Source organism: Rhamphochromis longiceps, linkage group LG3, assembly GCF_057381845.1.
Source record: "Rhamphochromis longiceps isolate RC_006_pf linkage group LG3, R_longiceps_female_GT1.1, whole genome shotgun sequence".
In the NCBI taxonomy this organism is placed as follows: Eukaryota; Metazoa; Chordata; class Actinopteri; order Cichliformes; family Cichlidae; genus Rhamphochromis; species Rhamphochromis longiceps.
The window spans coordinates 10328666-10353919 of NC_140559.1; the positions used below are offsets into that span (position 1 = coordinate 10328666).

Sequence of the window (25254 nt, forward strand, 5' to 3'; positions counted from 1 at the left end):
CTGTCTTCCTTCTCTCACCCCAACCAATCACAGTAGATGGCCCCGCCCCTCCCTGAGCCTGCTTCTGCCGGAGGTTTCTTCCTGTTAAAAGGGAGTTTTTCCTTCCCACTGTCGCCAAAGTGCTGCTCATAGGGGGTCATATGATTGTTGGGTTTTTCTCTGTATCTATGAAGCGCCTTGAGGTGACTTTTGTTGTGATTTGGTGCTATATAAATAAAACTGAATTGAATTGAACTGACTTCATTGGTCACAGATGAAGTTACTGAAATCCAGTTTTTGAAAGCAATTTCAGACTCTAATAAAAGAGTCTGTGTGTGAGTGTGTGTGTGTGTGTGTGTGAGTGTTTGTGTGTGTGTGTGAGTCTGCTGATAACAGCAGTTTAAATAAAAATCAGTGAGTGTTTATAGAAATGAATCCAACATGTTTATATTCCTGCTGTAACATGTTTTAATATCTGACATTTCAATGACTGAAGCAGCATTTACACTGACTCTGACAATCACGTTGAGATGAACTCTTTTCCTTGTCAACAGTCTGATCACTGACACATCTATGAGCTGAAACGTGCTGTTAGACTCTGACTGAATGTCTCCATTGAATATGATTTAGTCTGCGTGAATATCTAAACAGAAAATGTGAATTACAAACATTTAAAGTTCATCTGAACCTTTGCTCTGAATGTAGCAGTGAAATGTGATTCAGCTGCTCTGGAGCCTGAAACTTAAAAATAAATCTATACTACATAATACATCACACTGCACATTAACTAAGAAACTGATTTCATGAGACGCATTGTCAGTCCAATATCCATGAGATCTGTGCCGTCCACACAGAGGAACATCAGAGCTCCACAGAAATGTTTCACAATAAGAGTGCTTCTGTCCTTTTAAGTTGAAAGAGACAGGAAGTGTGAGTATAAACAGTGTGATGCAGTAAATTCAATTGATCAAAAGTATTGAGAGAGAGAGGATTACTTATTATTAATGAAGAAGAAGAGGACAGGTGTGTAAATATGACCCCTGTTAATATGAGAGGTTACTCTAAGGAGCTTGGAAAGAAAAGCGTCTGGACTTCTTTAAGTTACTTGAAGATGTTTCACCTCTCATCTGAGAAGCTTCTTCAGTTCTACGAGTTCAAATGGTGGAGAGTCCTAGATTTAAACCCAGTGGCAGTGTCCCCACAAAGAGGGACAAAAGGACCCCCTGATGATCCTCTACCTAATCACATGAGCCAAGGTGTGAAAGCAGGTGTGGGTCACAATCAGCCAGAGTTTCGGGTGAGCTCACTGTGAAACCTGGCCCCACCCTATCATGTGATTTCCTGAGGTCAGATGGCCCAGGGTGTGTGTGGGCGTTAAGGCTACATAGGGGATGATAATGTTGTTGCGTCTTTCTTTCTTATTTTGTGTTCCAGTGAGAGCTGTAAGCTGGTGTGACAGAGTTCTTCCTGGTAACAGATGACGCTGTGATTATGTGACCTGTCCTCTGTTTTTAGAGCAGCTCTCAGTCAGACTGAGTCAGTTTGTCAGGAGAACTCAGGAACATGGCTTCATCCTTCCTCTGCCTCAGCCTCCTCTTCATCAGCCTCAGCACAGCAGGTACTATCAATACACTTATTAATACACTGATCACTGATCAATACACTGCAGAGATACACTGATCTGTAAGCAGTATAGTGATCAATAAATGCATCAATGATCAGAATCAGAAAGGGTTTTATTGCCAAATGTTGAGCAGATTAAAAACATTAGGAATTTGCTGTGGTACTTAGTGCAAAACATTCTGTCAGACAATGCTTAAATATACATTGTACAAAATGCCCCGTAGTTATGGTTTTATTCTGTTCAGTTGTTAGTTCACCTGTAGTTTTTTAGAGTGGCCAGTAGAGGTCACCCCACTGCTTTGTATGAGAGACTATGGGCAGGGAGAAACGTGGGCAAGGCACCTGAGCTTTTCTGCTCCAGATTACCAGCAGAGAATTGGTCATTCCGTGAGAAGTGTGCGTTAATGAGCAACAGACCACACACACACACACACACACACACACACAAACACACACACACACACACACATGCCCACGCACCTAAACCTGTATGCGATACCTGCTCCTCTGACAATCCCTGCTACCTTCAACTGTGTGAAGTCAATACAAGAGTCTGCACTATCCTCAGTGTCTTCATTGTCTCCCTTCTGAACATTCATCCGGGCCTTGAGCAGTGTTCTGGCCGACACTCCGGGGAGTGGTAGCTGCAAACCTGAACTAGCACCTTACAGTCCTCCCAGCTATCTACCCAACATACATAAAAATAAGAATTAAAAGTGCTAAGTAGATAGATGTATACATGATCAACATAAGTTATTTGTACATCTTCCCATACACAGCAGGTATGATCAGCTCACAGTCTGATGTTGTGTTTGTCCTCAGATGGATTCAAAATGTATGTAGTGTCTCGCTGTGACTTTAACTCCACTGAGCTGAAGGACATCAAGTACATCAGAGCTTACTATTACAACAAGATCGAGTATGCCAGGTTTGACAGCGATGTGGGGAAGTTTGTTGGATACACTGAGTTCGGAGAGGGGAACGCAGAGATCATGAACAGTGGTGCATACCTGACTCAAATGAAAGCTGAGAAGGAGATGTACTGCCAATACAACATTGGTATCTGGTACAAGAACATTCTGTCTAAATCAGGTGAGTGTGCTGGTCTGTGTGACATCATCAGGTGTTGACCTCACTCTGAATCATTCATGATGGACTCACAGCTGCAGGTCAGACTCTGGTGATCAATAACTGTAATAAATCACTGATCACAGCTCTGACTATAACGTCACAGAGCTAACCTCAGTCTGTGGCGCTCCCTGCTGGTGAGACAGGCAAACTGCAGCTGTTCATTATAACACTGATGATTCATTAAACCTCTTTAAGCTGAAATATTGCTCATATTTATTTATTTTTTTAAATATTTCCATATAAATATTTCTAACAGCATAAAGCACCTCGACATGTTGATAAAACACTTTTCTTCTAATTCATTTATTTTAATTCAAACAAAAATGAGAAACACTGATGTTTGTTTGAAGGCCGTCTGCTGTTTATTTATTGATTCTGACTTTCAGAGCTTGTGTAGCAGCTTCACACCTGCACACATTATACCTCAGATCTATGAGTCAGTGTAACAGTGGAGCTATTAAATATACTGAAACAATTATAATTATATATCAACACCCTTTCAAGATGGCGCCGTGGATGGCAGCCTCAGCACTGCGCTCTCTCGCACTTTTCTTGTTTCTGTTTATTTTCTGCGCTTTTGGTCACTCAGACCACATCACTTTCTCTAGAGATCAACTGCAAAACATCAGGCAGTTCAGGCAGTGGTCTCACTATAGTTCTTATCCATTTTTCACAAACCAGGAAAGTTTTTTGGAGATTTTAGTTGGAGGGGCAGCAGCTCTCTGTGGCTCCTGGAGTCGCGCTGGTGCGCTGGTGAAACTCCCCTCCATTCACCTCGCGAATCTCCGCTCTGTTCCAAACAAAGTCGACAAATTACTGCTCTTAAACCGGACTAACAAGGACTTTGCACGCTCTGCTGCCCTCTGCTTCACTGAAACCTGGCTCAGTGAGCGAGTCCCAGACGCTGTCTTAAATCTGCCGGGCTTCCAACTTCACCGGGCGGACCGCGAAACAGAGCTCTCAGGGAAAACAAAGGGTGGTGGAGTCTGCTTCTACATTAATGAAGGTTGGTGTACTGATGTCACAGTGTTACAGAAACACTTGGAAAGTTTTTTCATCAACTGTAAACCTTTTTATTCACCGCGGGAGTTTTCTTCCTTCATGCTGGTCGGAGTTTACATCCCTCCTCAGGCCAACGCGAACAACGCACTGTGCGAGCTGGCTGACCAGATTTCTACCCTGGAGAGGAAATTCCCGGATTCCTTTACAATTATTCTTGGGGATTTTAACAGAGCAAACCTAAACTACGAACTCCCTAAATACAGACAGCATATAGACTGCCCCACCAGGGACAACATCATACTGGATCACTGCTACACCACTCTAAAAGATGCCTATCGCTCTGTGCCCCGGGCAGCTTTGGGACATTCTGATCACTGCCTGGTCCATCTTATTCCAGTTTATAGGCAAAAACTCAAACGTGCCAAGCCTGTAGTCAAAACTGTGAAGAAGTGGACTAACGCAGCAAAGCAGGAACTGCAGGACTGTTTTGACTCCACTGATTGGACTGTTTTTGAAGCTGCATCTGAGAACCTAGATGAGCTCACGGACACTGTGACATCATACATCAGTTTCTGTGAAGACGTGTGTGTGCCAACAAAGACCTTTTGCACATACAACAACAATAAACCATGGTTCACTCCTAAACTCCAACATCTTCGTAAGGCCAAGGAGGACGCCTACAGAAGTGGTGACAGGGTCCTGTACAAGCAAGCCAGGAACACACTGACCAAGGAGATCAAAGCAGCTAAAAGGATCTGCTCCCAGAAGCTGGAAGAACAGCTCTCAGCCAACGACCCAGCGTCAGTGTGGAGGGGCCTGCAGGAAATCACCAGCTACAGACGCCCCCCACCCACTATTGAAGCAAACAAAGACCTGGCCAACGAGTTAAACACTTTCTATTGCAGGTTTGAGACGGACAGACTCTACGACCACCCCACCCTCTCCAATCCAGACTCAACGACCTCCACCACACCTCTCACCCCCCTTTCCTCCTCCCTGAAACTCAGAATACACACTCAGGATGTGAGCCGACTATTCCAGAAACAGAAGCCCAGGAAAGCCCCCGGACCAGACGGCGTCTCACCCTCCTGCCTCAAAACCTGTGCTGAACAGCTGGCTCCCATCTTTACTCGCATCTTCAACAGATCCCTGGAGCTGTGTGAAGTTCCCTCCTGCTTCAAACGCTCCACCATCATCCCTGTTCCCAAGAAACCCACCATCACAGGACTGAATGACTACAGACCTGTCGCCTTGACGTCTGTGGTCATGAAATCCTTCGAACGACTGGTGTTAGCCCATCTGAAGGACATTACAGGCCACCAGCTGGACCCTCTGCAGTTTGCCTACCGGGCAAACAAGTCGGTGGATGATGCAGTGAACATGGGGCTGCATTACATCCTGCAACACCTCGACCACCCGGGAACTTATGCCAGGGTCCTGTTTGTGGACTTTAGTTCGGCTTTTAACACCATCGTGCCTGAACTTCTTTCCTCCAAACTCTCCCAGCTCATCGTGTCACCAGCTACCTGTCAGTGGATCACCAGCTTCCTGACAGACAGAAAGCAACAAGTGAGGCTGGGGGAGATCACCTCTGAAACCCGGTCCCTCAGTATTGGTGCCCCTCAAGGATGTGTCCTCTCACCACTACTGTTCTCCCTCTACACTAACGACTGCACCTCCAAGAACTCGGCTGTCAAACTCCTAAAGTTTGCAGATGACACCACCGTCATTTGCCTGACAATGGACTTCAGGAGGCATCCCTCAACTCTGCTCCCCCTCACCATATCAGAGAGCCCTGTGTCGACTGTGAAGAACTTCAAGTTCCTGAGTACAACCATCTCCCAGGACCTGAAGTGGGAGACCAACATCAACTCCATCCTCAAAAAGACCCAGCAGAGGATGTACTTCCTGAGACAACTGGGGAAGTACAGTCTTCCACAGGAGCTGCTGATCCAGTTCTACACTGCGGTCATTGAGTCTGTCCTGTGCTCCTCCATCACAGTCTGGTATGGTGCAGCCACTAAACAGGACAGGAGCAGACTGCAGCGGACTGTACAGGCAGCAGAAAGGATCATCAGCGCCCCCCTGCCCTCCATCCAGGACCTGTACCTCTCAAGAACCAGGAAACGGGCAGGGGAAATCATCACCGACCCCTCACACCCTGCACACAGACTCTTTGATCTGCTGCCCTCTGGCAGACGGTACAGAAGCCTGCAGACCAGGACCACCCGACAAAGGAACAGTTTCTTTCCCCTCGCCATCTCCCTTCTTAACAGTTGACCTGTCACACTGCTCCCCCTGCCAGACTGCAACTGCACCTTATGTACATTCTGTAGTATTCATTCCACCTCCACTATTTTATGTATATAAGTTTAGATTATATACTCCGGGTCGGGGATGAGTTCCTGCCCCAAGTGGAGGACTTCAAGTATCTCGGGGTCTTGTTCGCAAGTGATGGGAGAAGGGAGCCGGAGATCGACAGATGGATTGGGGCTGCAGCTGCAGTAATGCGGACGCTGCACCGGTCCGTCGTGGTGAAGAGGGAGCTGAGTGTAAAAGCGAAGCTCTCAATTTACCGGTCGATCTACGTCCCTACCCTCACCTATGGCCACGAGCTGTGGGTAGTGACCGAAAGAACGAGATCGCGGATACAAGCAGCAGAAATGAGCTTCCTCCGAAGGGTGGCTGGCCTCTCCCTTAGAGATAGGGTGAGAAGTTCGGCCATCCGGGAGGGGCTCAGAGTAGAGCAGCTGCTGCTCCACATTGAAAGGAGCCAGCTGAGGTGGTTCGGGCATCTGACAAGGATGCCCCCTGGGCGCCTCCTGGGTGAGGTGTTCCAGGCATGTCCCACCGGGAGGAGGCCCCGGGGCAGACCCAGGACACGCTGGAGAGATTATATCTCTCGGCTGGCTTGGGAATGCCTTGGTGTTCCCCCGGATAAGCTGGAGGAGGTGGCTGGGGAGAGGGAGGTCTGGGCCTCTCTGCTTAGGCTGCTGCCCCCGCGACCCGGCCTCGGATAAAGCGGATGAAGATGGATGGATGGATGGAAGTTGAGATTAGTTATTTATAATTGGTTTACACAGCTTTGTGTTTGTATGTGTATGCATGTGTAATGTATGTATAGACACGTGTGTGTGTGTGTGTGTGTGTGTGTGTGTGTGTGTGTGTGTGTGTGTGTGTGTGTGTGTGTGTGTGTGTGTGTGTGTGTGTGTGTGTGTGATTTACATTGCTGTGTTTGAGAGCCACCATCTACCGGAACCAAATGTGTCTACACATATAGTGGGGCAAAAAAGTATTTAGTCAGCCACCGATTGTGCAAGTTCCCCCACTTAAAATGATGACAGAGGTCAGTAATTTGCACCAGAGGTACACTTCAACTGTGAGAGACAGAATGTGAAAACAAAATCCATGAATCCACATGGTAGGATTTGTAAAGAATTTATTCGTAAATTAGGGTGGAAAATAAGTATTTGGTCACCTCAAACATGGAAAATCTCTGGCTCTCACAGACCTGTAACGTCTTCTGTAAGAAGCTTCTCTGTCCCCCACTCGTTACCTGTATGAATGGCACCTGTTTGAACTCATCATCTGTATAAAAGACACCTGTCCACAGCCTCAAACAGTCAGACTCCAAACTCCGCCATGGCCAAGACCAAAGAGCTTTCGAAGGACACCAGGAAAAGTATTGTAGACCTGGGCCCTATTTCAGGAAGCCGGTTTAGAAAACTCAGAGTGAAAAACGATACGCAGGGTTGAGTAACCCCGAACTGTCCAACTCGTAATATTCGGTTTCAGAAAGGCTGATAACAATTAGTTCAGTCAACGCGGAGTTGCTTTAACCCCAAGTTAAGCACGCGCACGAGGATACATAAAGCCCCGATCAGTGGAGCACAGATTAAGCGAGTCACCATGGAGACGGAGGGAAAGAAGGCGCGGTCAATGCATCTTACAGCGCTTGAGGCTGAAATTCTGATGGCAGCATATGCCGATAACATGCAAATTCCGCGGAAAAAAGTAACACAGCCTCAGCTGCAAAAGAAAGGGAGCATGCATGGCAAAACATAGCCGACAGAGTCAATGCGTGAGTGTTAATTTAAACATTGATCTAGGGATTTCCACCCATTTAACACGTTATTTTATCATATGTTATTTTATTTGTTATTTTATACATTTTATTTTGTGATGTGATGTGAGCGCAGGTGCAACCCAACAGGCCCCAAACGTTCCTGGCAGCAAGTAAAAATGAAATATAAAAATATAGTCCAAACAGGTAAGGTGTAATTGTATTATGAGCCATAGTGCTTGGTCTGTTTGTCCCATGTAAATCAATTGCAGTTAGAGGCTACATTAATTTCCCCTCTGTAAGCACTTATTGAAATTATCTGAGCACATTACAAGTACATATTTGCTTACTCTGTATGCTCAAATGTGACCCGTTATAGCCAACAGAAAAAAAGCGGAGGCCCGAAAAACAGGTGGGGGTCCTCCACCACCACCACTCACAGAGGCTGTGGCCGAAGGCATCTCTGTGGGGACATCCTCTGAGTCAATAACCCCGCAAGACACAAGTGCCTACATAGGGGGTAAATTCAAAATAATACATGATGTGCATACATCCTTTCTTCACAGTCACCTTTGCAGTGCTACTCATTCATTTGATAAACTCTTTACCATAATGGATTATTTTGTAGTGAAGTTATTTTCCTACTGATTTTGCCTTCCCTCAGCCTTGGTTGTCTTTGAGAGCATAATGACAATGAAGTGTAAGGTGCTTGGTATGTTTGTTAATTGCCATTTGGTCCCTTGTAAGTTATAAGTGACCTGTATAAACCTCATATTCTATCAGTTGATGGTGGTGGTGTACTGCATCTGGTGCAGCCTCCTGTTGAGCCAGACCAACATGCAGTTGTGAGTAATACTCCACAGATTATATGAGTTTACAGTAGAACAGCAATGTTGTTTATTTCTTTACTACAGGAAAATAATGAAGAAACATTGACAGCTGTTACAGAGGAGGAAGCAACAGAGACACTTTATGAGGTTTACATCTTTTAATACTTTGTGTACAGGAAATACAGGCGACCAATAAAGCCAGTTGAACAAAAAATCTGTTTATTCGTCTTTCAACATGTTGAGGTGATGGGTCAAAAGAAATGATTGTGACATATGGTGTCTCTGACTGCGCTTCCATCTTGTATGTCCGTGCGAGGGTCAGGATGTTCATGGTTTGGATCACTGCTGATGTTTGGTTCAGAAGGACAGTGTTCTCCTCTAATTGTGGCAATGTTGTGAAGAATCACACATGCCACAATAATGTCACATGCCCTTTCTGGGGTGACCCTGAGTCTTTGCAGGCACTGGAACCGGGCCTTAAGCATTCCGATAGTCATTTCAATTCTGGCTCTTGTCCTGCAATTAGCCAGATTATATCGCTGCTGTGGGCCCGGTTCAGGGTTAGGGGTAAGCAAATAGGGTAAACATGGATACCCCCTATCACCAAGCAAGTAGCCAGTGAACTCTCCTAAGACAGAAGGGTACACTTCAGTTCAAATGTCCCTGAAGCAATTGGTCTTTATATATTTTAAAGTATTCTCAACTCACCATGTCCAAATTTTGTGCTCAGTGTACATTCACGGAATATTTGTGAGTCATGGACAGAGCCTGGCCACTTGGCTTCCACATTTGTCATAATGTTGGCAGCATCATATATGATCTTCACAGTGCAGAGAACACAAATTAGCATCCATTACTATAATGAAATAATCTGTTAGTTTGAAATGCTACAGGGAACTATGTACCTGTACATTAATGCTGTGGAAAGACTTCCTGTTCACATAGTCTCCTTCATTTACTGAAGGAGCAATGATTGGAATGTGAGTGCCATCTGTACAGCCAATCACGCCTGGGAACCCTGAAAATAAATGTGCAATTTAAGTAGTAGTTCAAGTATCACCACATCATACATTAAGTTTTGGTCATCCTGATACCTGCAATTTTGTGGCATCCCTCTTTGATAAATCTTGTGGGTCTATGACCGGGGAACACCACAGACGAGTACAGGAGACGTTTCAGTGCAACTGTAACATTCCTGACTGCCCGACAGACGGTAGCCTTGTTAACGTGCTCAGCTTCACCAATATTATACAGAAAGCTCCCGTTTGCAAAAAACCGAAGTGCAATACAAATAATATGCAATGAACTGAGAGCATGTCCGCGATGTGTCACATGCGTAATATATGGCCTGAGGATGTTATCCAAATAAATTATAGATTGTGCTGAGAAACGGTGACGTTCACACAGAAAATCATCAGGAAATGATAAAATGTCCAAACGCGCTCTGATCACTCTCTCCCGGCGGAGAGCTCTGCGGAGAATTTGGGCTTCAACATCTACTGGCTCTTCAAGGAAGTGGCACGCCATGTCCGACACTTCCTACTGTCAGGTTTCCGACAAAGGGGCGGAGACAGTCAGGGTTAGTTGTAGTAAACCTGCTAGGGGGCAGGTTAGCTTCACGGAGTGTGTCGTCATAGTGACTCACTCAGGCTGCAGCTGAACTCGCTTTGTGAAACCGAAAACCCAGAGTTTTCGTTAACTCAGGGTATACTTACTCAGTTTTTCCACTAAACCGGCTTCCTGAAATAGGGCCCTGCACCAGACTGGGAAGAGTGAATCTACAATAGGCAAGCAGCTTGGTGTGAAAAAATCAACTGTGGGAGCAATTTTTACTTTATAATTTCTGTTCAGGAATCAAACAGCTGGATGAGCAGAAATTCAAACTGGGACCAGCTGTGGATTCAGTCCTTTAGTTTGATGTTGATATTAAACTGAGTGAAAACACTCAGGGTTCATTTATGTGTGGATGAGTTAAGGTGTTAGTTTCTCATCAAGTCTCCATGTGTCAGATTTTACTTTCAAACCACAGCAGCTGATCTGCAGGAGGATCAGTTCACTGATGGTTCAAACTGATGTCACTCTGAGTCAACACTTTGCTGGATATTAATAAAAACTGATCCAGGTTCAAGTCTGGTAGATTTCCAGCACATACAGCTCTGCATGTCTTACTTTATAATAATAATGTTTACAGCCTGATGATGTTTCTCCTCACAGCTGATTCATCATCTGATGTCAGACTGGTTATATGTGACTCTGCTGTTAACAGTATCTTTATTAATGCACATGTATACAATCATCCCTGATGATATGACGTTAACAATAACAGAAACTCATAATATCCTCTAGTTAAGCCGTACGTCAAACTTCACTCCACAACACCTGCTTACAGTCAGCATCCCGCCATGTTGGTCTGCAGCGTCTATGACTTCTTCCCCAGTAAGATCAAAGTGAGCTGGCTGAGAGATGGACAGGAAGTCACCTCTGATGTCACTTCCACTGAGGAGATGGCAGATGGTGATTGGTACTACCAGACCCACTCACACCTGGAGTACACACCCAGGTGAGCACTCCAGTATACTCCGGATTACCACACAAAGATCACTACTCTCCTCAGTGACAACAATACCTATGAAGCCTTAAAGCGAGACCCCACAAGCAGCTACAAAAAGAAAGTTATAGCTTGCCTTCAAGACCTTGAAAAGGACAAAATCATTGACCGCCTCACATATCACCGCCTTTACCCAGGGCATGCCATACCCTGCATTTACAGACTTCCTAAGATCCACAAGGAAGCTGTCCCACTCAGACCCATAGTCAGTAGCATAAACTCAACCATTTATAACATTGCAAAACACCTTGCTACCATCCTGGCACCTCTTGTGGGGAACACCCCACATCACATCAAGAACCGACTTCACCGACAAGGTCCAGAAACTTACCCTGGACCCAGATGAAACCATGGTGTCCTTTGATGTAGTCTCTCTCTTTACTTGCATACCCACCACAGAGGCCGTGGAGACTGTCAGAAAACGACTACAAGAAGACAGCTCCTTGGAAGACAAGGATAAAGTCATCCTTGCTGACTTTATAAACGGCCAATTAGGATAACCGCATGTTTTGAGTGCTTCCTTTACATGTGTGTGTTCCTTCTTTTTCCTTCAGGCTTAGAGGGAACATGTTCTGCCCGGTGGTGTAGGGTCCTAATTACTCCAAGTTTGTGTTCCAGAGGGTGATGGGAGTCAAAGAGGAGGTACTGGTCCGTGTGTGTGGGCTTCCGGTAAACTTCGATGTTGAGGTTGCCGTTCTCTTCAATGTGCACGGCGCAGTCCAGGAAAGGCAAACAGTTGTCCTTTGTGTCTTCCCTGGTGAACTTGATGTTTTTATCCACAGCGTTAATGTGCGCAGTAAAGGATTCCACTTCTTGTGTCTTGATTTTGACCCAGGTGTCGTCCACATATCTGTACCAGTGGCTGGGTACTCTTCCTTTGAAAGAGCCAAGAGCCTTCCTTTCCACTTCCTCCATGCAAAGGTTGGCTACAATAGGTGACACGGGGGAGCCCATGGCACAGCCATGTTTTTGTCTGTAGAAGCCTTCGTTGTATTTGAAATATGTAGTGGTGAGGCAGAGGTCTAACAGTGTGCAGATCTGATCGGGTGTGAAGTTGGTCCTGTCCTCCAAGGAGCTGTCTTCTTGAAGTCGTTTTCTGACAGTCTCCACTGCCTCCGTGGTGGGTATGCAAGTGAAGAGAGAGACTACATCAAAGGACACCATGGTTTCATCTGGGTCCAGGGTAAGTTTCTGGACCTTGTCGGTGAAGTCGGTGGAGTTCTTGATGTGATGTGGGGTGTTCCCCACGAGAGGAGCAAGGACGGTAGCAAGGTGTTTCGAGATGTTGTAAGTGGCTGAGTTTATGCTGCTGACTATGGGTCTGAGTGGGACAGCTTCCTTGTGGATCTTAGGAAGTCCGTAAATGCAGGGTATGGCATCTCCTGGGTAAAGGCGGTGATATGTGAGGCGGTCAATAATTTTGTCCTTTTCAAAGTCTTGAAGGCAAGCTATAACTTTCTTTTTGTAGCTGCTTGTGGGGTCTTGCTTTAAGGCTTCATAGGTATTGTTGTCACTGAGGAGAGTAGTGATCTTTGTATGGTAATCTGTAGTGTTTAGGACCACGGTGCATCTTCCCTTATCAGCTGGTGAAACAGTGATGTTGTGGTCTTTGCTCAGGGAAGCGACGGCCCTCTTTTCTTGTAATGTAAGGTTGGACGGAGGGACTTTGGCACTGGAGAGGGTGGCTGAGACTTTCATCCTGATTTGCTCTGCTTCTGTCTGTGATAATTTGTTAATCCGTATGGCAGTTTCTGTGGCTGTGATGAGGTCCACTATGGGCAACTGTTGTGGAGAGATGGCAAAATTGAGTCCTTTGGCTAATACTTTCTTTTCAGGTTCAGTGAGATTCCGGTCTGATAAGTTCTTCCCCCATTTTTCCTGACTGTCCTCAGGTGTGTGTTCTTCACTGAGTTGTGTAGGTTCAGACTGAGGGGTGAGTGTTTTTGAAAGCAAGGTGTGGAATTTCCTGCGTGGTCTTTCTTTTCCTTTAGAGTGTTGGGCCCACTGAGCCTTGTCCACAAACTTGTAAACCTCTTCTAAGATTGGAGAGGGTAGAAGGGTTTCCTGTTCCTGCAGGGTCTGGCTAATCTTGCTTTGGAGGGCATATATAGTGAAATGGACCTGTCTTATCCTTTCACTTAGAAGCTGATTTTGTGCTTTCCATAGAATCAAGTCTGCTCTGTATCTCCTGACAGGCGCCAGCTCTTAGGAGCAACTCTGCTTTGTCTGCATCTCAGGTTGAAATGGAGATCATTCCTATAATCCGCTAGTTTTCTTGATTCCCTTTCATCCTCCCGCACCAGTTGAAGGGTGTTCCTCCCAAAATGTACGGCAATATGTCTGTGAAGGTTCTCAGTCATCCAGGTCATCATAGTCAAAGGAGCTTGGAAAGAAAAGCGTCTGGACTTCTTTAAGTTGCTTGAAGACGTTTCACCTCTCATCCAAGAAGCTTCTTCAGTTCTAAGGTCAAATGGTGGAGAGTCCCAGATTTAAACCCAGTGGAAGTTTCCCCCCTAAAAGGGACAAAGGACAGAAAAACAGGGAGCCAAGGCCATAACTCAGGCTCACTGAGAGTTAGAAAGTATCAAATCAAATCAAATCAAAATTTATTTATATAGCACATATTAAAAACAACAGTGTTGACCATAGTGCTTCACAGTCAATAAAAACATGAGACAGTTAAAACAAACAATAGAAGAGGACAACAAACAATAGGTAACAACGCAACAAGCTAAAACAGCCAACTAGACAGAATCAAAAGCCAAAGTAAAAAAATAAGTTTTAAGACGTAATTTAAAAGACTGGATAGACTCGGCAGTGCGAATATGAACGGGGAGGTTATTCCAGAGTCTGGGTGCCACGGATGCAAAGGCCCGGTCGCCTCTCGACTTCATTCGAGTCCTAGGTTGTGCTAGGAGCCTATGGTTGGATGATCTAAGTGCCCTGTTGGGATTGTATGAATGGAGTAAATCAGAAAGATAACTGGGCGCTAAATTATTCAAAATATTAAAAGTGAACAAAAGAATTTTAAAATCTATACGATATTTAACAGGGAGCCAATGTAATTTGGCTAAAATTGGAGTTATGTGTTCATGAATTCTCGTACCTGTTAAAAGACGCGCAGCTGCATTTTGAATTAACTGGAGCCGGCAAAGAGAGGAGTGTTGGAGGCCCGAGTAGAGGCAGTAACAGTAGTCCAATCTGGATGTAATAAATGCGTGGATAAGCTTTTCAAGGTCCTTTAAAGGAAGGAACGGCTTTGCTTTGGAAATCTGACGCAACTGGTAAAAGCTGTTTTTTACCACAGTGGACACCTGTTTCTCGAGTTTAAAAGAGCCATCCAGGAACACTCCGAGGTTTCTTACAGTGGACGAAAGATGGCTAGTGAGAGGGCCTAGGGCATCAGCTAACTGGTCTAGCGGAGTGTGACTACCAAAGACTATGATTTCGGTCTTATTCTCGTTCAATGTAAGAAAATTATGTGATAACCAAATTTTTACTTCATGCAAACAGTTGAACAGAGGTTGCAAAGAAGCAGTCACATCGGATTTCAAAGGTAAATAAATCTGGATATCATCGGCATAACAGTGAAAGGAGATGTTATGTTTTCTAAAAATTAATCCCAACGGCAACATGTACAAAGAGAAAAGAGCAGGACCGAGCACGGACCCTTGAGGCACACCACAATAAATAGGGGCAGAAGCCGAGGAGTGTTGCCCCATAGCAACAGAGAACGACCTGTCTGAGAGATAGGATTTAAACCAAGATAAAACCGTACCTTTGAGACCAACAACATGTTCCAGTCTTGATAGAAGAATGTTGTGATTAACCGTGTCAAAAGCAGCAGACAAGTCAAGTAAAACTAAGACCACAGAATATCCAGAATCTACAGTTAAAAGAAGATCATTAAAAACTCTAAGTAAGGCTGTCTCTGTGCTGTGGCGAGGTTTAAAACCAGACTGAAACTTGTCATTAATACCATTTGCATCTAAAAAGGCCTGAAGTTGTTTTAGAACTACCTTTTCCAATATTTTGGAAATAAAAGGGAGTTTAGAGATCGGCCTGTAGTTAGTGAGAGCATTAGGGTCAAGATTTTTCTTTTTCATAATAGGTTGCACAACAGCATGCTTAAAGACAGACGGTACACAACCTGATGACAATGATGCATTCAGCAGAGATAAGATACAAGGACCAATAACATGTAAAACTTCCTTAAAGAAACGAGAAGGAAGAATATCATGCGGGGAACCAGAGATTTTGAGATGATCAATTATATCTTTTAAAGCAGAATAAGACACTGGCTCAAACTGTTGAAAGACAGTCAAGCATTCAGAAGCTGGAACTGGGTCTAAAACTGATGATGGGTGAGATGGATGAGAAGCCCTTAGAGCTGAGAAAGTATGTGAATGTTTAAGTGTTTATGACTGGGTGGGGGCACTAGAGGCTATAAGAGTTTCACTAACCCTCCACCATTTTGAGATTTTGCTGTGACCCTCTTCATGCATGTCTCCCCATCCGGATGGTGTTTGCTCATAAAGTGTTGAATTGTATGGAATAAAATGATTGTTGATTGAGCATTTATACACAGAGTTTTGTCCTTCCTTCAGCCCAAAGATTTAAAGAATTGGGAGAATTTAACAAGGGCCACTCACATCCTGGGCCATCTGACCTCAGGAAATCACATGATAGGGTGAGGCCAAGTTTCACAGTGAGCTGAAACCCTGGCTGATTGTGACCCACACCCGTTTTCACACCTTGGCTCATGTGATTAGGTAGAGGATCATCAGGGGGTCCTTTGTCCCTCTGTGGGGGGAAACTCCCACTAGGTTTAAATCTAGGACTCTCCACCATTTGACCTTAGAACTGAAGAAGCTTCTCGGATGAGAGGTGAAACGTCTTCAAGCAACTTAAACAAGTCCAGACGCTTTTCTTGCCAAGCTACGTAGAATGAGGTCCAGGAGCGCCATTTCTGATGATGGAAACCTGAACAATTTTTAATATGAGGTCTGCAAGTTTAAATGTTAAAAGTTTAAGATCTGAGAGTCACTGATGTTTGTGTTGAAGGTCTGGGGAGAAGATCTCCTGTAAGGTGGAGCACGCCAGCCTGGAGAAACCTCTGATCACTGACTGGGGTAAATACCTGTCTGTATCTACACACCTGTACACACCTGTACATACCTACCTGTCTGACTCTCACCTGTGTGACTCAGATCCCTCCTCAGACTCGTCCATGCCTGAGTCAGAGAGGAACAAGCTCGCCATCGGAGCCTCAGGACTGATCCTGGGTCTGATCTTATCTCTGGCTGGATTCATCTACTACAGGAGGAAGGCCCGAGGTCAGAGCAGGACTCTCACTCACAGACCAGTTCATACCTGAAACCAGTTTAGAACCAGACAACTGTTAGTTACATTAATGTTTCAAACACAGGTTTTTACTGTTTTTTGGAGGACTCTCAGACCTGGTTCAGGCCCTGAAACATGAAACTTTACTGAATCATTGCCATTGATCTGTTAAAACCAGTGTCCATGGTTTGTTTTCAGAGTGTGTTGGTGACTGTGTCCTCATCTCTTCTTCTTTCAGGTCTTGTTCTGGTTCCCAGTAACTGAGTCTGGGTCCTGGATCAGGTCTGATGTTATAAAATCTGCTGTTTCCTGTGTTCAGCAGACTGATGGTGGTGATGATCTCTGTTTGGACTCTAAACTGATCCAGGACCATCTCAGTGTTGTTAGTGGTTGTTGTGGTTTTACTGGGAAGCTTTTGGACCATGTTTAACATGGACTCTTGTGTTTGATGCTTTATGTGCACGTCTGCTGTTTAATCCATGTGATGTAATCCCTTTAATCCATGTGTCTGAATGATTTGGGTGTTTCTGCTATTCTGATTACCATAGATGACAGATTTTTACTGGAGGTCATTGTTGCAAAATAAATGACTCAAACTTTGAGCTGTGTGTTTGTTTACCTATATCTAATAAGTAAATTTGTGACCCACCACACAATTAGATTTATACTGAATATAAAAAATAACTCATAATCAGTGTTAACAGACCTCTCTGCATTGAATCATATCTGTTATTAACCTCTGTCTCTCTTCCACAGCATGTCTTTATCCTGTCTTCCTTCTCTCACCCCAACCGGTCGCAGCAGATGGCCCCGCCCCTCCCTGAGCCTGGTTCTGCCGGAGGTTTCTTCCTGTTAAAAGGGAGTTTTTCCTTCCCACTGTTGCCAAGGTGCTTGCTCATAGGGGGTCATATGATTGTTGGGTTTTTCTCTGTATCTATGAAGCGCCTTGAGGCGACTTTTGTTGTGATTTGGCGCTATATAAATAAAATTGAATTGAATTGAATTGAATTTTGCCCTGACATCATTATCTGAACATTAAAACTGCAGCAATGTTAAAATGAATAATGAAAGGACTTTGTTGGCTTCTTTAAAGGTACAGAATATAAATTTTAAATATATGTTTACGTGTTTAACTTTGACCAATTTGTTATCAACATAGTGAGTGAGAAAGGTGACTGGAAAGGAAAAACTCAATGCATCATGGGAATCCCCCGGCAGCCTACATCTATTGCAGCATAACTAAGGGAGGATTCAGGGTCACCTGGTCCAGCCCTAACTATATGCTTTAGCAAAAAGGAAAGTTTTAAGCCTAATCTTAAAAGTAGAGATAGTGTCTGTCTCCCGAATCCAAACTGGAAGCTGGTTCCACAGAAGAGGGGCCTGAAAACTGAAGGCTCTGCCTCCCATTCTACTTTTAAATACTCTAGGAACAACAAGTAGGCCTGCAGAGCGAGAGCCAAGTGCTCTAATAGGGTGATATGGTACTACAAGGTCATTAAGATAAGATGGGGCCTGATTATTTAAGACCTTGTATGTGAGGAGCAGGATTTTGAATTCAATTCTGGATTTAACAGGAAGCCAATGAAGGGAAGCTACCAAAATGATGAAGACCAGATTTCTGGGTGGAAATGATACCAATGAAACCAGGCGTGAACATTTGATTAAGAGGCCGGGGTTTATCCAACAACACTGACTGTATCACAGGATTAAAGCATAAATCACAGGATATCAGTTTGTATACAACAACGAATGTCAGCTGACATATTCACACAGTGACTTTGTTCAAACAACTGAAACAAAACGATTAACACTGAAGTGTTTATAACTGTTAGGGTGCCTGAGTCGTTGACCCGGAGTTTTGAGTTTATTATATTATTTATCGTTTCTAGTCTTTGGTGTCTTTGTTAGAGTTCTGTCTTATGGTTTACGTCTCTGTTCCCTCTGTTGCAGTGTCTGCCTGTGAGTCTGTGTCTGTAAGTTCAGTCTGTTATGTTTCCTGTTTTACTTTGAAAGTCTGTGTCTCATGTTAATGTGTCTGGTTGTGCTTCCTTTGTCTCGTTAGGCCTGATTTGCCCCCAGGGTTTCATAGATCAGTATTATGGGTATGTGCAGATATATATAGCTAGTCAAGTGGGGGGTGGCAATAGTAATTCTGGACTTTATGGTAAAGATTGGGAAGAGAATTATTAATGGATTGTCTGTGTTTACAGGAGAAATGTTAGCAATTCTATTAGCAGTACAGTGGGTGGAAGATTTGAGGCCGCTGAAAACGATTATTTGTTCAGATTCAAGTGCAGCCTTGGTTTTGTCTACATGTAGCCGAGTAGTAAATTAATAATAATAATTTCCATTTCAGTTAACCAGGCTACATACAGACTGGTCACTCGAAAGGTAGGTCAGATATTTTATTAGAGGTTCAGCAAACTCTTTTCAGGATATATACGATGGGTCTGTCAGTAGTGTTTGTATGGGTACTGGCTCACTGGGGTAAGGGGCAATGAAGCAGCGGACAGGTTAGCAAAGGCAGCCACTAATCATGAGATAGTTGATCTGACGGTCAGGGAGGAAGTAAAGAGTATTATTAAGCTAGAAATGAGGGGTAGATGGCAGAAACCGTGGGAAGAAGACAGGAGGGGAAGGTGGTTATATAAAATCCAAAGGGGGGTGGGAGTGAGGAGAGCCACAAGAAGGAGTAGGCGAGAGGAGGTGGTGGTGTCAAGACTGAGATTTGGACATACGGTTTGAATTCCACATTGTTCTTGATAGGGAAGCATGCCTCGGGGAAATGTGATTATTGTGGAGAGGATGAAACTTTGGAGCATGTTATTTTGCAGTGCCAGAAATATACGGTATAGAGGAGACGGTTGGTCCAAAATCTCAGTAGCATTGCTATGAAGCTTGATCTTGTAGGGTTAGTACAGAAGGAGTCAGGGGATAAATGTTATCAAGATTTTTCAGTTTTTGAGAGAAGAAGAAGAAGAAGAAGTGTCCGTGTCGCTTTTCTTCCAAGCTCCTTAGACTACCCTTATCTACCCTCATCGTGCTGTGTGTTCTGTCTGCGTGAGCTTATTTTGTATTCTCAGTTTTGTTACCCTTTGGAGTTCAGAATTAAAGCTGTTTAAGTTCAGGTTTGTGTCCAGAGTCTGCACTTTGGGTCCTTTTCCTGCCTGCACACAGCCGTCACATAACAGAGGATCGCGGATGGACCCCGCAGACTCTTCAGCCTTTGAGTTTAACGCTGAGATGGAGCAGATGATTAAGCTTCTTGACCGCATTGCCCAGGCCAAGGATTCGAGGACCATGGCGGACGGGCTAAGCGCAGTAGATGCTGTCATTCAGAGCATCCCTCGGCTAACTCAGTTTTCTATGGACACTGTGCTGGGCAGCTCCATAGCTGCCTGGAGGGAGCAAGTCAGGGCTGGCGAACTTGATCTCTCTATTGCAAAGCACATAGACCAACGAGTCTGACCTGATTCTTTGGTGGGGCCCTGATGACTGTTAACAGGCGGAGCTCAACATACATTTCAGATATTTAAAGTCTAAGATGAGCTGAAACAGCTGCAGTTAACCATGGCTCTGCAGCAGTTTGTGTGCTGCGTCACTGTGCTGATCATTTTCTTCTGCAAAGATGAGATTTTTCTCATATTTTCTCACTGAGATTATATCAGGGTGGAAGAAGTGTGCAATGAACTAGAGGTTCAAATGTCGACTATTCTAACCCAAATGTTTCTCCTGGATACAAGGAGAGCGTCTGTTTAGTACTGATGTCATTCAGCATCATATTAATATTAGAATGTAAACAGAGCTCATCAGCCACAGTCACTGCACTGCTTCATGTTCACAGTAATCCACACGCTTTTATTTGATACCAACAGTTCTGTCGTTGACACAGTGCAGACACGTCGTGTTGTCATGTTTGTGAGTGTAGTGAGTACACTGTGAGAACATCGGTGAATTATTTGAGCTAAACGTTTGACACCCAAAGCAACAAGAGAGGTGACTCTGAGTTTGTCTCTGCAAAGATGTTGTTTTCTTTCTTTAAAACAAAGAAATGGGACTTAAAGATGAACTGGTAGGTTATTGACAACAGTCAGCGTTAAAATGTTCTGTTTAGTATGTGATCAGTTCTCAAGTTAGACGAACTCACGGCCTTCGTCGCCTGCACTGACCTGTTTCAGTGAACCAGTAAGACGTCACAATAACCAGAACTAAAGGGTAAAGAGTTAATTACTTTAGTGACTGCTTAATAAATTAGGGGTTAATATGTTTGGTTCACAGTCTGATCATTTACAACATTAAGTGCATTAAATTATATCTCTAGGAGGACCTGCCCAGCGTCACCTGGCATGTGACTCTGCAGCAGAGCTCTGTTCGATTCATTTAGGAGGAGGAAGTCGTCCTCAGCGTGATCGTCTGATCGGTATCAAAGGAAACAGCACAAACTAGTTTCTGGCTGTTTCCAGTAAGGTTCCCCAGGCTGGGCCTCCCCATGCTCATAAGGCAAACGTTTTCTTGTTAGCTGTTTTAAACACACGGAAACCTAAAGATTAACTGGGTCCTCTAAAAATGTCCTGTTTAGTTTCTGATCAGTTCTTCAAGTTGGAAAAAACATCACTGCTTACTTTCACATATTTTCTGTGAAGCGGTTTAACAGATTTGTCTGTTTTCTCATTTTCAGGTTGTCATTTGGATCAGCCCGGTAAGCATCCAAAGACATGTGAACCTTGTTCCTTCTGTCAGCTGTACAGTAATGACAACATGTGCACAGTGATCTCCACATTCGTTTCAGTGACACAGTGCGCTGACGTTTGGTTTTTCTTTCATCTGTGAAATGATTTTGTCAGTAAAATCTTCCACTTTTCTGACACAGAGGAGGAAGATCTGTGGATCACATGTGCACCAGAGTCTTCAGATCCTTCTTAAAATAACATCCACATGAATGCCAGCACTCAGGATGCACTGATCAGTGTTACCTCTGTCTCTGAGTGGTTTCATGTGCTGATCTGTGTACTCGCTGTTAAACTGTGCGGTCTTTTCTTTTCTCAGCATGTGGCAGCAGGGCTGTGAACAGCAGCAGCATCACAGGAGCTCATGATGCAGCACCAGGAAGTTGGCCCTGGTTCGCTGTCATAAACCTTTTTGTTGGAGGGTCCAGTGGTGTTTTTGGAGGGTCTCTGATCAACGACCAGTGGGTGCTGACAGATGCATTTGCACCAACGTGAGTTACTGCTGCAAGTTTACGCTTTGTTGAGGAATAATATGATGGTGAAAGTGTAATATTTATGAGCAGTAAATAATTACTAGAGATATTTATTAAATGTTTTCTCACTTCTTTTAACATTTAAAAACGGGCGATCGTGGCTCAAGAGTTGGGAGTTCGCCTTGTAATCGGAAGGTTGCCGGTTCGAGCCCCAGCTCCAGCAGTCTCGGTCGTTGTGTCCTTGGGCGAGACACTTCACCCGTTGCCTCCTGGTGGTGGTCAGAGGGCCCGGTGGCGCCAGCAGCCTCGCCTCTGTCAGTGTGCCCCAGGGTGGCTGTGGCTACAACGTAGCTGCCATCAGCAGTGTGTAAATGACTGGATGTGTACAAATACAGGCCATTTAAAAACAACAAGCTGAACTGCAAAGTACAGAGTTGTCTCCACAACAATCAAACCAGATGCCACATTGATTTCATCTCATCCAAGACTATAAAGTACTTCCATAGATTTCATGGTGTTTTAGAAGAGTTCATTTGTCATAGTTGTGCTGTCAAATGAAAATATTGACCTCGTTCTGTCCATTGATGTCATAAGATGGTTAGCTTAGCATGAAAACTTTAAATGGCAAACCTGCTGCTATTAAATACAACTACCTCTGTGAGGTCATCAATGAACACTGAAACTAAGATCAGGTGCAGCAATGCAAAGTGGGGAAAAGACTCAGTGAGGAAAAGTTGTTTGTTTTGTTTGTGTGCAGCTGTGATCAGCTGACCTCACGTCACAGTCACAGTCAGTTCAACAACATGTAAACAGATGTTACATGAGCTCTGTGGCTGATATCCACACCCTGTAAAGCTTTGATGTCTGCTAACCTTGATGCACTCTGACCACGCTCTGCACCAGTCCAACATAGAGCACCTCTGTAACCTTCACCACAGTGTTGTAAACTAACCAGTTTAACCTGCACTGACCTGTCTGATACTTTCATGCAACCTTTGAAAAACAGATTTTACCCGTCGGCCTCCATTAGCAGGGTGGTCTATCTGGGCCGCAACAGCCACTCAGGTCCAAACCCAAATGAAGTGAATCGCACAGTGGTAAACATCACCTGCCATCCTGGATTCAACTCGTCGACTCGTGAGAACGACATTTGTCTTCTGAAGCTGTCGGCTCCTGTCAATTTCACAGACTACATTCAGCCGATCTGCTTAGCCTCACAAAACAGCACCTTCAACAACGAGACCAGCAGCTGGGCCATCGGCTTTGATGGGTTTGGTAAATCATAAAATGTTTATTGTATTTTACAGCATTGTGTTGGAGTCTTTAGAAAAGCCTGATGTTTAAATTCTCTCCAACTAGACTCCAGAAATAACCTGCAGGAGGCAAAAGTACCAATAGTGGGAAACAATGAGTGCAAAGCCAGATATCCAGGGATCACAGACAGCATCATCTGTACTAGAGAGACAGGTTCATGTTTGGTGAGCACAAGTTTATTTCTTATGATCTGTTGTTGACAGAGGGCGCCGATGATCCTTTCTGCTGCCCGTACAGTCTGCTCCTGTCCTGTTTAGTGGCTGCTCCATACCAGACTGTGATGGAGGAGCACAGGACAGACTCAATGACCGCAGTGTAGAACTGGATCAGCAGCTCCTGTGGAAGACTGTACTTCCCCAGTTGTCTCAGGAAGTACATCCTCTGCTGGGTCTTTTTGAGGATGGAGTTGATGTTGGTCTCCCACTTCAGGTCCTGGGAGATGGTTGTACCCAGGAACTTGAAGGTCTTCACAGTTGACACAGGGCTGTCTGATATGGTGAGGGGAGCAGAGTTGAGGGATGTCTCCTGAAGTCCACTGTCATCTCTACAGTCTTAAGAGTGTTCAGCTCCAGATTGTGCTGACTGCACCAGAGTACCAGCCGCTCAACTTCCTGCCGGTATGCAGACTCATCACCATCCTGAATGAGGCCAATGACAGTGGTGTCATCTGCAAACTTTAGGAGTTTGACAGCCGAGTTCTTGGAGGTGCAGTCGTTAGTGTAGAGGGAGAACAGTAGTGGTGAGAGGACACATCCTTGAGGGGGACCAATACTGAGGGACCGGGTTTCAGAGGTGATCTCCCCCAGCCTCACTTGTTGCTTTCTGTCTGTCAGGAAGCTGGTGATCCACTGACAGGTAGCTGGTGACACGCTGAGCTGGGAGAGTTTGGAGGAAAGAAGTTCAGGCACAATGGTGTTAAAAACCGAACTAAAGTCCACAAACAGGACCCTGGCATAAGTTCCCGGGCGGTCAAGGTGTTGCAGGATGTAATGCAGCCCCATGTTCACTGCATCATCCACCACAGACCCGTGGCTCTGACATCTGTGGTCATGAAGTCATTTGAGCGCCTGGTTCTCTCCTATCTCAAGACCCTCACGGCCCCCCTCCTGGATCCCCTGCAGTTTGCATACAGAGCCAACAGGTCTGTAGATGACGCCATCAACATGGCCCTACACTTCATCCTGCAGCATCTGGACTCCCCAGGAACCTACGCCAGGATCCTGTTTGTGGACTTCAGCTCTGCCTTCAACACCATCCTTCCAGACCATCTCCGAGACAAGCTTTCCCAGATGAATGTGCCTGATCCCATCTGCCGGTGGATCACTGACTTCCTGACGGACAGGAAGCAGCACGTGAGGCTGGGAAAGAATGTCTCGGACTCCCGGACCATCAGCACCGGCTCCCCTCAGGGCTGTGTTCTTTCTCCTCTGCTCTTCTCCCTGTACACCAACTGCTGCACCTCCACCCACCAGTCTGTCAAGCTAATCAAGTTTGCAGATGACACCACCGTTATTGGGCTCATCTCGGACGGGGATGAGTCTGCCTACAGGAGGGAGGTTGAACGTCTGGTGTCCTGGTGCAGCCACAACAACCTGGTGCTGAATGCCCAGAAGACAGTGGAGATTATTGTGGACTTCAGGAAGCACACAGCCCCACTCCCCCCCATCATCCTGACTGACACCCCCATCACCTCTGTGGACTCATTCCGCTTCCTGGGTACCACCATCACCCAGGACCTGAAGTGGGAGCCCACCATCACCTCCGTCATCAAGAAAGACCAGCAGAGGATGTACTTCCTGAGGCAGCTGAAGAAATTCAACCTGCGAACACGGACGATGATGCAATTCTACACTGCAATCATCGAGTCCATCCTCACCTCCTCCATCACTGTGTGGTACGCTGGAGCCACTATCAGGGACAAACAGAGACTGCAGCGTGTTGTGCGCTCTGCTGAGAAGGTGATTGGCTGCAGACTCCCATCTCTGCAGGACCTGTACACCTCCAGGACACTGGGGCGTGCAGCTCGGATCAGAGCTGACCCTTCTCACCCTGGACACAGTCTGTTTGACCTGCTCCCCTCAGGCAGGAGGCTCCGGTCCATTTGCACCAGAACCTCTCGCCATAAGAACAGTTTCTTCCCCTCTGCTGTTGGACACATGAA

At 45.1% G+C, this 25254-nt stretch overlaps 1 protein-coding gene across 3 annotated transcripts; it reads left to right on the forward strand.

Moving 5' to 3' along the window:
* Window positions 1-1497: 1497 nt before the first annotated feature.
* On the forward strand, window positions 1498-17176 carry LOC146672858 (H-2 class II histocompatibility antigen, E-S beta chain-like). 3 transcript variants are annotated; one of them, XM_085401599.1, is made up of 6 exons: window positions 1498-1597; window positions 2425-2694; window positions 10975-11188; window positions 16301-16376; window positions 16461-16572; window positions 16818-17176. In XM_085401599.1, exons 1-6 carry the CDS (start codon window positions 1543-1545, stop codon window positions 16841-16843), a joined length of 753 nt encoding a protein of 250 aa, XP_085257725.1. In that variant the 5' UTR covers window positions 1498-1542; the 3' UTR covers window positions 16844-17176. The 3 variants fall into 3 exon arrangements, with proteins under 3 accessions (XP_085257725.1, XP_085257724.1, XP_085257726.1); XM_085401598.1 differs by having other exon boundaries at window positions 16301-16368; window positions 16447-16572; XM_085401600.1 differs by having other exon boundaries at window positions 16301-16368; window positions 16459-16572.
* The last annotated feature ends 8078 nt before the right edge of the window (window positions 17177-25254 follow it).

Excerpts from the sequence above, each read along its gene's own strand:
- LOC146672858 (XM_085401598.1), top strand. The coding sequence starts at position 1,543 with ATGGCTTCATCCTTCCTCTGCCTCAGCCTCCTCTTCATCAGCCTCAGC. Across the intron at positions 2,695-10,974 it reads GAACATTCTGTCTAAATCAG|TTAAGCCGTACGTCAAACTT; the intron begins GTGAGTGTGCTG and ends AATATCCTCTAG. Across the intron at positions 16,573-16,817 it reads CTACAGGAGGAAGGCCCGAG|GTCTTGTTCTGGTTCCCAGT; the intron begins GTCAGAGCAGGA and ends TTCTTCTTTCAG.